Below are 12,254 nucleotides of genomic sequence, written 5' to 3' on the forward strand. Positions count from 1 at the left end.
AAACTCCTTTTACAACTTTTATTGGGATAACCCTAATCTACATCCTTGAAGAATGTCACTGTCTCTGGGGGAAAAAATTCGATTAAAAATATGCATTTTAAACAAAGATAGGGGGAAACGCAGTCCCTTTCCACAGATAGCTAGCTAGCTAGATAGATAGATAGATAGATAGAGAGATAAATAGATAGATAGATGGATGGATGGATGGATGGATTTCTTTATTAGCCACACAGGGCCGAACACAGAGGGGACAAAATACAATGTAGAGCTTTTCTTTTCGAAAGAAAGAAGAAGAGAATAGGAAAAAAAAAAGGAGGAAAACATTTCGATCAAAAGGGATCGTGTAAGAAAAAAAGATAAATAGATAGATAGATAGATAGATGGACGGACGGACGGATGGATGGATACTGCATTTTACCTTTCTTAAAGTAAAACATTATTTGAGGGGTATTTTGCTGCTATTTCTAGTAGGCGAAGCATCTGTATTGAGCGGTTTCTATGTTGGCTCCAAGAAAAGGTAATCAAATGAATAAATCTGTTTTGAGACGTACCAAGAAATCATCAGTCATCTCCCCTGTTAATGTAACTCTTTCGAATGCCCTTCCCTCACTTGTGTCCTCTCGGTGATCGGCTTTTCTCAAAATGTTCTATAAATTTAACAGTTTACGGGGCAAAATTGTTCCATCGAGTCAGGAAGCAGCATATTCTCCTCAGGTATTATTTGGTCTTTATAATAGTTCAACATCATTATTTAAATATTTCTAAGCTTTGTGCCCTTGACTAACATCATCACAGACCTCTAATTCGTTTGACTAAGCAGACTACTTGTTATTGTTAGATTCATATATATGTGTATGTACACACACACACGCATATATATATATATATATATATATATATATATATATATTTATTTATGTAGTATGTGTATGTAATATTGTTTATGCTTTGTTTTATTTTCAGGATTAAAGTTGCTATTCTTTCACTATTTGTTTCATATCACTTTCGAAAATATTAGCTAAAAAAAAAACTTGAATGTCATTTGGGATTTTACATTAAACTATCGAAAAAATATATTTTACAGGAAAACGTCTATTTATATTAATATAGTGATACAAGTAAATTCTTTCACATTTTTTTGTTTGGTGCCCTACTTAGCACTAAGTGAGCAGACCTATGATCAAAAACGTTTCAGTTGTGATTAGGGGTGGGGAAGAAATTTCGGTGGCGATCTTTTACTATAGCTTACCACTTGCATATCCTTAAATTTGAGCTGATATCAGTTTGAAGAATGCCTTTATAGTGGATTCCTATTCATTTTTATAGTTTTTGTTCTTCATTTGTGTGTGTGTGTGTGTGCGCGTAAAGAATGTTGTTTAAGATAGGAAGGCATTGCTTATGCTAAGCTACATTATCTTGTGTGTCCTTTTATAATATTGGAGTATGATTTGAGGGAGATTCAGTTCATGTTTCCAGCAAATTGATCGTCCGTCTAAAGGTTCCCTCGTTCTTTTATACCCACTAAAAAAAATAAGAAAGAGGCATCAACATAATTCTCTCCAATTTTGGTACAGAGCTAGCAGGGAGTAGCCGATTACATTGACCCCAGTGTTCAACTTCTATTTATTTTATCTCTCCAGAAAAGATCAGTGGCAAAGTCAACCTCGACAGCATTTGAACTAAGAATGCAAAGAGCAGGGGAAATGCTTCTAAGCATTTCATCCCATTTCATCTGATCTGCTAACGATTCTGCCAGCTTGTTGCCCTAGACATCAGCATAATATCTTCCTAATAACTTTCCTTAGAGCAGTGGATGGATGACAGATATAGTAGGAGCGCTGGGCAAAATGTTGAAGGGATACCTTGCACTGATTTTGAGCTCTGCCTTTTGTCTTTCTGTGATCAACCAAATAAATACAATTAATGGTTGAATTATCCTCCCACTTCAAATGTATGTCTTAATGCCATCTCCTGCTTATTGGGAAAATATAACTCAATAAAGATGGCATTTATGAAGTAATTCTTGCTGCTACTGACCATCAAGTTTCCTTGGAATCCAGGGCACAGGCATGGCTGTTTTGTTCTGGATTCAAACCCTTTGCCTAGCACTTTCGGCAATTGACATCTACTGTAGTTGTGAATTAACATAAAACTTGTGAGGGAAATTTTCTATTGCAGAAACTTTGTGTACAACCGTTGGAAGGACTGTTCCTTTTCTTGAATGGCAAAGTAATCCTTTACCTGATTTAACATCTATACATGGGGTGCTTTTTAGCAGAATCCATTCTGTTGCAAGTATTTAAGCCAGGTCACTGGTTTGAGAATAACTTTCTTCCTTCTTGCCATTAGTTACAGGAACCCTGTAAAGAATCCTAGTTATGACCTTTCCTCCACTGTTTAGACTTTTAAAAAATAACAGAAAGAACAGCAGCTCCTGACTCAACAATGCTGAGAATGTGGAGAAGAATGATTATTAATTTAAAATATACTTCAAAATATAACCTGGATGATGGGCAGTCTGACCGAAATATTGTTATTTATAGACGTTCACCTGGGTATGGTGTTAGGAATTATTTTGTAATTATTGTTATGAATTCATAACACTAATGTGTTATGAATTTATTGGTAAAGATGATAAAAATTACTAGAGTACCTATGTGTGTGTGTGTACTAAATCATATTCATCATCATACATCCATTGTTTCACTCCTGCAAGAGTGAAGCAGAATGCGTTGGAGCAGATTTTTCTATGACCAGATATCCTTCCTGTCACCAACCCTCACTTGTTTCCAAGCACACGGTAATAGTTGAACATGTTTTTCACATAAGACTAGAAATGAACAGCCTTGCCTGTATGATTATGTCTCTCATTCACAGCCATCTTGTGATGTTTAGACAAGAGTACACACATACACACAGAATGGACTGCTTTCAATTCCCATCTACCAAATCCATTCGCAAGGCTTTTGTCAGCCCAATCCTATAGCAAAAGACACTTGCCCAGGGTGCTATGCAGTAGGACCCAACTCAAGAGCACATGATTGGGAAGTTAGTTTCTATCAGTAAATATTTAATTCCTCTATAAAATATTATAGAGTATTTTCAACAGCATGAGATAAAAATAAAATTATCTGGTTTCATTGTTACCTAACAACCCTTCAGGATTAGTTTTCTTTTTTGACAGCAGTGGAAAACCACTTATTAAATTGTAAACCAGCATGTATGTTGTTACATTCTTAAACCTCCAATATCATAGTATGGTTGATAAGTGTCGACGATAAAGAATTTTTTCTCTGCTGCTGTGAGCATGTAAACTGAATCACTGGTTTTGTACTTCCATCTTGTGTAGCAAAACTATTCCTAATCCATACTCCAAAGCATCAGATGCTACAACAAGGTCCATTTCAGGATTGAAATTCACTAGCAACAAATCTGTGATAAGAATTTTTTTTATTTCTTCAAACGTGTTTTGGCATTTAACCGACCATTTCCACTTTACTTCTTTTTTTAATAAGTCATTCAATGGAGCTCTTAGTTTGTACATGTTAGGAATGTAGTTCTGGTAGTAGTTTGCCATCCCAAGAAACGCTTGTAATGCTTTTATATTTGTCGGAGCAGGCATATTCTTTATTGTCTGCCCTTGGCAGGTCAGGCTGTCTACCATTTTTATCATTCATTTGCCCCTAAGTACCTAATTTGAGGCAAAAAAAGAATTCTCATTTTTTTCTTCACTCAAAGTGAACCTGTACTCTTTAATTTTCTTGAACGCAGCTTTAATATGCTCCACATGCTGTTCATGCAAATTACTCTAAATCAATATAGTGTCCAAATAAGGGATTGCAAATACACAATCAGATAACATAGCATCCATGATTTGCTGAAATATTGCCGGTGCAACCTTTTATCCAAAAAGTAAACCAGGTGTATCAGTACAATCTGCCATGTATATTTATTGTCAGATACTTTGAGCATTTGTCATTTACTTTAATCTGTAAATAAGCATCTACTTGTTTTATGTTCAAACTGCCCAAATCTGGCTTAACTTATCACTAGATCTTGTAGGGAAAATAGCATAAAGCACAGTATGTACATTCTATAGTTGGTGAGGCCTTACCTGAACATTGCATTGATACTCCAAATTCACTCCCTGTCATCATCTATAAATGTAATAGAACAAAATTCTTTTCTAGGAATCAGCTTAGTAGAAGCAAGTCTCAAGATTGGTATTTATCTGCTTTAATTTATTCTTTAGTTTCTTCTTGAAGTGTTGCAGTCCTGACAAGATTTATTTGTTTGGTTATTCTATGTTTTCTTGTTGCAGGGGTTAAATCAATTGAAAGAATTTGATTCTAAACTGACTTTTGAGAGCAAATCTGTTATTACAACACGTGTTGTACCTGAGCCAATGGCAGAAGCTGCATATTCAGGTCCAGCACTTGGATTAGTTCCCAAAACATCTACTTATAAAGGCGTCATGGAATTACAGAAACTCTTTCTGGTAAATAATTGTTTGTTTGTTTGTTTTTTTTTGGGGGGGGGGTGTTTTGTGTGTTTTGGTTTTTCTTTCCCATATACACCTTCTCAACTTACGACCATCCGCACTTATGACCACAAAAAGTAGGAAATAAAAAAACAAATAGATAAATAATTGATTTTTGGATGCACAATTGCCCCAAAGTTTTCAACTTTGGGCAGTTGTGCATACAATAACTATGTCAGCATCTGGCAACACAGGCCTCCCTCAGACCCAGGCATCCACTGCCTGCCACTGTCTCTCAATCACTTTCAAGCATCAGTTGCATTTGAATGAAAATAGTGTTGAAAAATGTACATCCAACATATGACCAGATTGACTTACGACCAGTCAGTCAGAAATGGAACTCAGTCATAAGTCGAGTAGAAGGTATATTTAGTGTTTGTGATGATGTCAAGATTTTTGCTATAGTAGCTTTCAGTGACGGTTTGTCTTAGAAGTTGTTTAGATCTTAGATCATCATCATCATTTAATGTCTGTTTTCCATGCTGGCATGGGTTGTACAGCTTGACTGAAAACTGGTAAGCTGGAGAGCTGCAGCAGATTCCTGTCTGATTTGGCATGGTTTCTGCAGCTGGATGTCCTTCCTAATGCCAGAACAAGAAAGAATTGTGTTGAAGTTGATAAATCAGATCTTGTTAAATTAATACAGAAATACACGACTGTAGTTTATGGTACCTCTGCATCTCTAAACAACATAAAGAATTGATTTTTTAAATCAATGTTTGATTACAAAATTGATGGTGCTGACAATGACAATGATTGTGATTATCATTCTAATTAAAGTCCTGGTGAAAATGGCAATCTGAGAAAGGAAAAAAAAAAAAAAAGATATCAGTGATGTTATAGTGTATCCAGACTTTGTGGTCACCCTGTATAGTATTTTTTTTTAAATAGCTTTTTTATTGTTGTTTTTCAACTCCAGTTCAGCCCTGAACTGAAGATTACAAAAGAAATTTACAAAATTAAATGTTAATTTGAAATTTAATATTTCTTCATTATTTCTTTATATTGAGATTTTACATCTACATTCCGTTGCTTCCAAGGGTAGAATAATCATTTTGTCGCAACAGTTGTTTTAGTTTGAAGCTTTTCCTACTTGTTAAACCACTAATCAGAGAAGCGCAGTGAAACATATGTGACAATTAGAGTAGAGCATGCAGAGTTATGTACCTTGATCACAGGCTTAACAAAACGACTGTTGCTGTAACACATGGTGCTTTTTGCAGCTGTTGTAGCTTTGTATTATTTATACATAAATTCTTAGCTGTTACTTTATAATTCATCTACGTTTTGAGGAGTTAATAATTATACCAAACAATAGATTAAGGCAGGCCATCTTGCATAACTGTAGTTCAGTTGCTGATTATGAGATGTCAGGAAGATAATATTGATAAAAGTAACAGTATAGTAGATAGACATGTAAATTTTTGAAGGATAAAAATGTACATGGAATGTAGTAGAAATAGTTCCACATTTGCCCAATATGCAAGAGATGTGTTATTTGTTTTTTTGTTGTTTTTTTTAAATCTCAAATTGTTTACAACTATATTTTTAATGCTGTTTGTATTGAAAATCTCAAGCAGTTATATTTATATGTGTATGTATGTCTGTAAGCATGCATGGCAAACAACATCCATATAATACACACACACACACACACACACACATGCACATGTGTATGCATGTAAGTATGGGTGCAGGCATGGCTGTGTCCTAAGAAGCTTGCTTCCCAACCACATGGTTCCAAATTCAGTTCCACCGTGTGGCACTTGAGCATGTGTCTTCTGCTATAGCCTCAGGCTGACCAAAGCCTTGTGAGTGAATTTGGTTGATGAAAACTGAAAGAAGCCTGTCGCATATATGCATACATACATATCTATATCTGTGTGTGTGTGTCTTTGTCTCTGTGTTTTTGTCCTTCACCACTGCTTGACAATTGGTGTTTGTGTGTTTACATTCCCGTAACTTAGCAATTCAGCTAAAGATATTGATAGAATAAGTTGTTGACTTAAAAAAAAGTACTGGGGCCCGATTCATTTAGCAAAATATTTTTCAAGGTGGTGCCCCAGCATGGCCACAGTGTAATGACTGAAACAAGTAAAAGATAAAAGATATATATATTTATATACACACACACACATACTATACATTTATTTGACCAAGTAATATGTTTTGGAATGGCAGACAAAATATTTTGCATGGTATTTAGTTAAGTTGCTTTATATTTCAAGTTCAAATCCCACTGGGTCAACTTTATCTTCAGTCCTCAAAGAGCCATTAAAATAATCAATTAGTGAAGTATTAATTTGATTCAATAAAATATACTCTCTCCCAGAATTCATGGGCATATGCCAATGTTAGAAATCAATAATTATGAGTTTTCCTTTACAAAATTCAATTGCTGAAAGGAGATTTTTCACGCTGTGTTGATTAGATCTCTCTTTTTCTCTTTTACTTGTTTCAGTCATTTGACTGTGACCATGCTGGAGCACCACCTTTAGTTGAGCAAATCGACCCCAGGACTTATTCTTTGTAAGCCTAGTACTTATTCTATCGGTCTCTTTTGCCGAACTGCTACCAAATCCACTAACAAGGCTCTGGTCAGCCCAAGTTTATAGAAGACACTTGCCCAAGATGCCATACAGTGAGACTGTATCTGGAATAATGTTGTTGGAAAGCAAGCTTTTTATCACACAGCCACATGATGGGCTTCTTTCAGTTTCTGTCAATGAAATCCATTCCCAAGGGTTTGCAGTGTGGGGTTATTGTAGGAGACACTTGCCTAAGGTGCTGTGCCGTGAAACTGAACCGGAGACCACTTGATTGGGAACATTATTCCATGACACTTTATGAGGGTTTCCCAAACGGATGAAAGGAAGAGTGAAAGTTATCCTCAAACAGGAAATGCACCCTGAATGTTTATAATAGAGCAAACTCCTCCAATAAAGGTACCTTAGGATTAGGTGGTAATGTTAAACTGGACAACAGGTAAGTTCAAAAACATGTCACATTTAATCCAGCCAAAATATTCTACCAGTCTTATGTTAAAACTGACCACATCCAACCTCTCACACCTACCCTACAACATCATTCTATAAATTATGCAAACACACCGTTGAAATCTTGAAACTACAAGATAATGCATGACTAATTCAAAATAATGTGAATAAATAAGCAATACATTTGACAAAGTGCTAAAGTGTTAAATTCTTGGTTGTGAAATTATTTGAAAACTGGATAGTAGTCATTCCATAGAATGAAGCTTTTAATAGCATTCTTCAAACTCTAATCAATTTATATTATTTCTTTTTCAGAAAGAAGATGGCTTGTTAGTGTGGCAAAAACGAGGAATACGGGATCGATCTATGTATATATTCTCAGTTGGCTTGTGTATTGCTGGATTAGCTCTTTGTGGGAAAACATTATTCACGATGTCATTTCCTCGTAAAAGTGGTAAGTATGATGCTAATACATCTAAGTTATTTATTGTTGGTTAGCCTCAAGTCAACCCTATTTGAGAAGACATGTTTGTTTTTCTCAGGGGCATCTAGAACTACATTATTCAGTGTGTCCTTTATTGTTTTTGAAGAGAGTAAAAGGAGATAAGTTGCTTGACCTGCTTCTAGTGGGTCAAACAACTTATATAAAAAGCATACATGTAGGAGTTTATTGCTCTGTTACCTAATTTCTCAGATATCATCATCATCAAAATTTAATGTCCATTTTCCATACTGGCATGAATTGGACGGTTTGACAGAAGCTGGCAGAGAAGCTTGGCAGAATTTGAACTCAGAACGTAGAGATGGATGAAATGCCACTAAGCCTTTTGCCTGGTATGCTAAAGAGCCTTCCAGCTCACTGCATTCACGTCTTTTTTTACATAGGATATGTATGTGTAATTATATTTACATGAGAGACGCATAGACTTTGAGTTATTCCCCTTGCGTTCAACATCGGTTTGTTCAATTCTTAATACAATCCTTCATCCCATATATTTATTGATATACTTTCACTTACTTCTATATTTTATGCACACAGTTTAGGAAACATCACTCTTCACACTTTGAAGGCATGTGACCTAGTGGTTTAGGTGTAGCACTCACAGTCTTAAGATCATGCTGTCAATTCCTGGATCAGGCAGTGCATTCATTTCATGTTGTCCAGTTCATGTAGCTTAGTGGTTTGAGTGTTGGACTCACGATCGTAAGATTGTGGTTCCAATTACTGGACTAACCAATGCATTGTGTTCTTGAGCAAAACACTTCATTTCACGTTGCTCCAGTCCACTCAGCTGGCATAAATCAGTAATCCTGTAACTGACCAGTCTCCCATCCACGTGGGGAATATATATATTATGAAACTGGGAAACTGGCCCTTATCAATCGGTATGACTTAAGAAGGTAACTTAACTTGGTGTTGCCATGGGACTCGTGGCAAGAAAAAATAAGTATACTTGCACTGTTAAGCTAATATTTTCTTCGCTACAAGGTCAGGTCTCAACTTCTTTAGCATTAAACAAATAAAATGTAAATCTTCCTCTTTAGAACTATAGACAACTTTTCTTGTGAGAGGAATTGAACTTAGTACAGCAAAACAAAAAAACTTCAGTGCTGATGCTACTTACAGTACTTAACTATACCACCCATGGTAACTAGCTAATAATGATGGTGGGGGTGCTCCACTTTGTTGTTTTAATTGATGGAAAACAACTGTCAAATTTCTTGTAAATCACATAGTACCATCTTAAATAAGGAAAGAACGCAGTGAACAATCTGGTTCTATGCACTCCTTAAAAGATGGGATGGCCCCGTCTAGAATTCCTTTCATCATAGTTCTCCCTGGATTGACCTTCAGCTAAACAACAGTAACTTAAAATCCAAGTTGATTTCAGCCATTGAGTGTTAGTGTCTAACTTTGCCACAGATAGAATGCAACACTAGGGATAGGGCATGTTTTCATGATTAGGTATCTGGTTCTTTGTCTATTCAGCTAGTGACATTGTCAGTTGAGAGTAATGAGTTAATTGGATTTATCATGAAGAAATGTTGATCACACTGGTTTGTCTTCATCTTAACTTATGATATTGATTAAAACACATTCAGTGATATCTGGATACCAATACATACCTTCTTTTATATGTGGTTATAGGTAAACTTCAATGCATGAAGATTACTGCAGAAATAAAATACATTTCTGTTACATTATAGGTAATAGATTATTGAAATGTATCCTCTGTTAATTCTATATACATTTCACTACATTGCAAAAGGCATACTTTATTTTATCTACAAATGAATCCTAGTTCTCTGTGGAGACTGCTTTGGGTTAAAATCCCATTTGCTGCTAAATTTTCCATGAAATACACATCTTTGTTTCATGAGTTTGAAAATAAGAGAGAATATAGTAAAATAACTTTGTCACTATTAAGCTGATGTTTGAAACATAAATTAACATGTAACTTTAATGAGAAAGTTTTAATTTAGACCATTTTAAAACAGAAAGTTTTAATTTAGACCATTTTAAAACAGAAAGTTTGTACCATAGAACCAGGGCTAGTCTCAGGTTGGTTTGTAAGCACAAATGATCATAGTTTCACTGTTATGATTTTGTTTCTTCTCAGCTCTTTTCAAACCAAGGATAGCAGTTACATATGCTCTCATTAAGGCAAATGCATGCCAAATCTGATTTCAGTATTGGATTCCAATTTTATGCTCATCACAATACAGTACCTTTTAATACTGGATAATGCTTGTTCAAAAAAACTAGGCTCTTAAAAAGACTGCCTATGTTTGAATATTCATTTCTGTATATTCATGTATTTATGTTCATGCACAGTTTACTCATGTCCACATGCACACAAAAAATTGTATTTTGTTTATGAGTTACAACTGTTTTATGTTCAATTCAAATATATATTATGATATTTTTCTTCTTTTACAGAATAATGTATGAGGAAATTAGTTCAACAATTTAGTGTGAAAGGAGTTCATATTCTATTATAAACATTTTAGATTAATAAATAAAACATAAACATTTTCTTGTTTTTGGAGTTTTTCATTTATTTTTCTTTACACAATTATTTTAAAAATATTTGGTAAGATGTCTTTAGCATTTAAACCAACAAAATCCGGCTCAAATATTCTACATGTTTTACATTTAGATTGGCTATATCTGACTTCTCACATCTAACCTATGCTAATATTTTAAAAATAAATAATCAAATCATTGAAACCTCAAAACTATATGATGGTGCATGATTAATTCAAAACAATTTGAATAAAAAAACTATTACATTTGACTAAGTAATTTGAACGCTAAAGGGTTAAACAGGCCATATGCAGCCCAAATATACTACTTGTTATATGTTCAAACAGGTGAGATCCAGCCTCTCACACCTACCCTGCAATGTCATTCTAAAAATCAGCAATCACATTTTTGAAATTTCAAAGCTATGAGATGATACAGGATTAATCTTATAGAAATAAATATATAAGTATAACATTTGACAAAGTAATCTGAATGCTAAAGGGTTAATCTTTAATTTTTGTAGCCTGCTTTTTACTCATTAAAAAAATTAGATTTTATCTGTCAGTTAAATTATTATTAAATTATACTACTCTGACTAGAAATGTGAACTCTTTAGACCATAACGTAGATCTCTTTTCATCTACCATGACTTACAGGCAATAGCATTCATGGCTTCCTTGCCAGAGTCTGAAGATTCAGGATTTTTCTTGAGAAAGATACAGTTATGATTTCCTGTTGTCTTTACCCAGATTAAGTTAATGTGTAAACCAGCCATATCTGGGTCAAATATTCTGGCTGTTTTATGTTCAAATTGACAAGATTTAGCCTTTTACTCCTACCCTTCAATGTCCTAAAAATAAGCAATCACATCATGGAAATCTCAAAGCTAGAAGTTAATGAGTTATTCAAAATAATGTGAATAAAAGGGGATTACATTTGACAGGATAATCTGAATACTAAAAAGGTGGAGTTTACTCTGCTAGTCTCCTTGGGGTATTGGGGCTATTTAACTTTTGAGCAGAGAGACTGATTCTCATAACATCTGGGCATATGCACCCATTTGTGGGCCTATGTGAAACGTCTTGTGGCTAGCCCTATTCCAATTCTTGTATGCCTTATTTAATCCATAACTGGAGCCTTTGTTAACTACTCTCACCTTGAGCCATAGTGGACATGGGAGTAGTGGTGACTAACTCTATACACCCCCAAATAGCTAAACTCCTAGATTGGAGCTTCACCACCAGAAGCAGTTAAACTTTTTGCCCAAGACAAAGAAAATCACTTGCATCAAGTTTTTTTATGTGAAAGTTTTCCCAAATAATAATGACTTCAAAGAAGGATATAAATTTTCCCATGTAAAACTTGAACTACCATTTTTCTCTTTCGATTTTATGTATTTTTACTTGTAATTTTACATGCAGCTCCTGCAATAGATGGTTACTTACTAAGTCTTCCTAGTGAAATACTGAATTTTAAATCCATCTAATAAAACTATTAGGTTATAAAAAGTTTTTTTTATTTTTTTTATGTGTCCTTTTGTTTCTCTGTATCCCAATGTTGCTATCTCTACAACTTGTAATGTGATTTAAACAGGTGACTACTTTTATAATTTTCCTGTTATATTTCTATTGACAAAAACATTAAGTATAAGTTTTATCATTATATATATATATATAATGTATATATATAT

General features: G+C 34.5%; 1 protein-coding gene across 1 annotated transcript; it reads left to right on the forward strand.

Moving 5' to 3' along the window:
• The first annotated feature begins 563 nt into the window (after window positions 1-563).
• LOC106881626 (cytochrome c oxidase subunit 7A-related protein, mitochondrial) lies at window positions 564-10,573 on the forward strand. Its single transcript, XM_014932089.2, has 4 exons — window positions 564-714; window positions 4,322-4,498; window positions 7,852-7,990; window positions 10,478-10,573. The coding sequence occupies exons 1-4, from the start codon at window positions 643-645 to the stop codon at window positions 10,480-10,482; spliced, it is 393 nt and encodes a 130-aa protein (XP_014787575.1). The 5' UTR covers window positions 564-642; the 3' UTR covers window positions 10,483-10,573.
• The last annotated feature ends 1,681 nt before the right edge of the window (window positions 10,574-12,254 follow it).

Source organism: Octopus bimaculoides, chromosome 6 (genome assembly GCF_001194135.2).
Source record: "Octopus bimaculoides isolate UCB-OBI-ISO-001 chromosome 6, ASM119413v2, whole genome shotgun sequence".
NCBI classification, from domain to species: domain Eukaryota; kingdom Metazoa; phylum Mollusca; class Cephalopoda; order Octopoda; family Octopodidae; genus Octopus; species Octopus bimaculoides.

Coding starts and splice junctions, on each gene's coding strand:
- LOC106881626 (XM_014932089.2), top strand. CDS start 643: ATGTTCTATAAATTTAACAGTTTACGGGGCAAAATTGTTCCATCGAGT. Junction 715..4,321: donor AAGCAGCATATTCTCCTCAG/GTATTATTTGGT, acceptor TTCTTGTTGCAG/GGGTTAAATCAATTGAAAGA. Junction 4,499..7,851: donor AATTACAGAAACTCTTTCTG/GTAAATAATTGT, acceptor TTTCTTTTTCAG/AAAGAAGATGGCTTGTTAGT.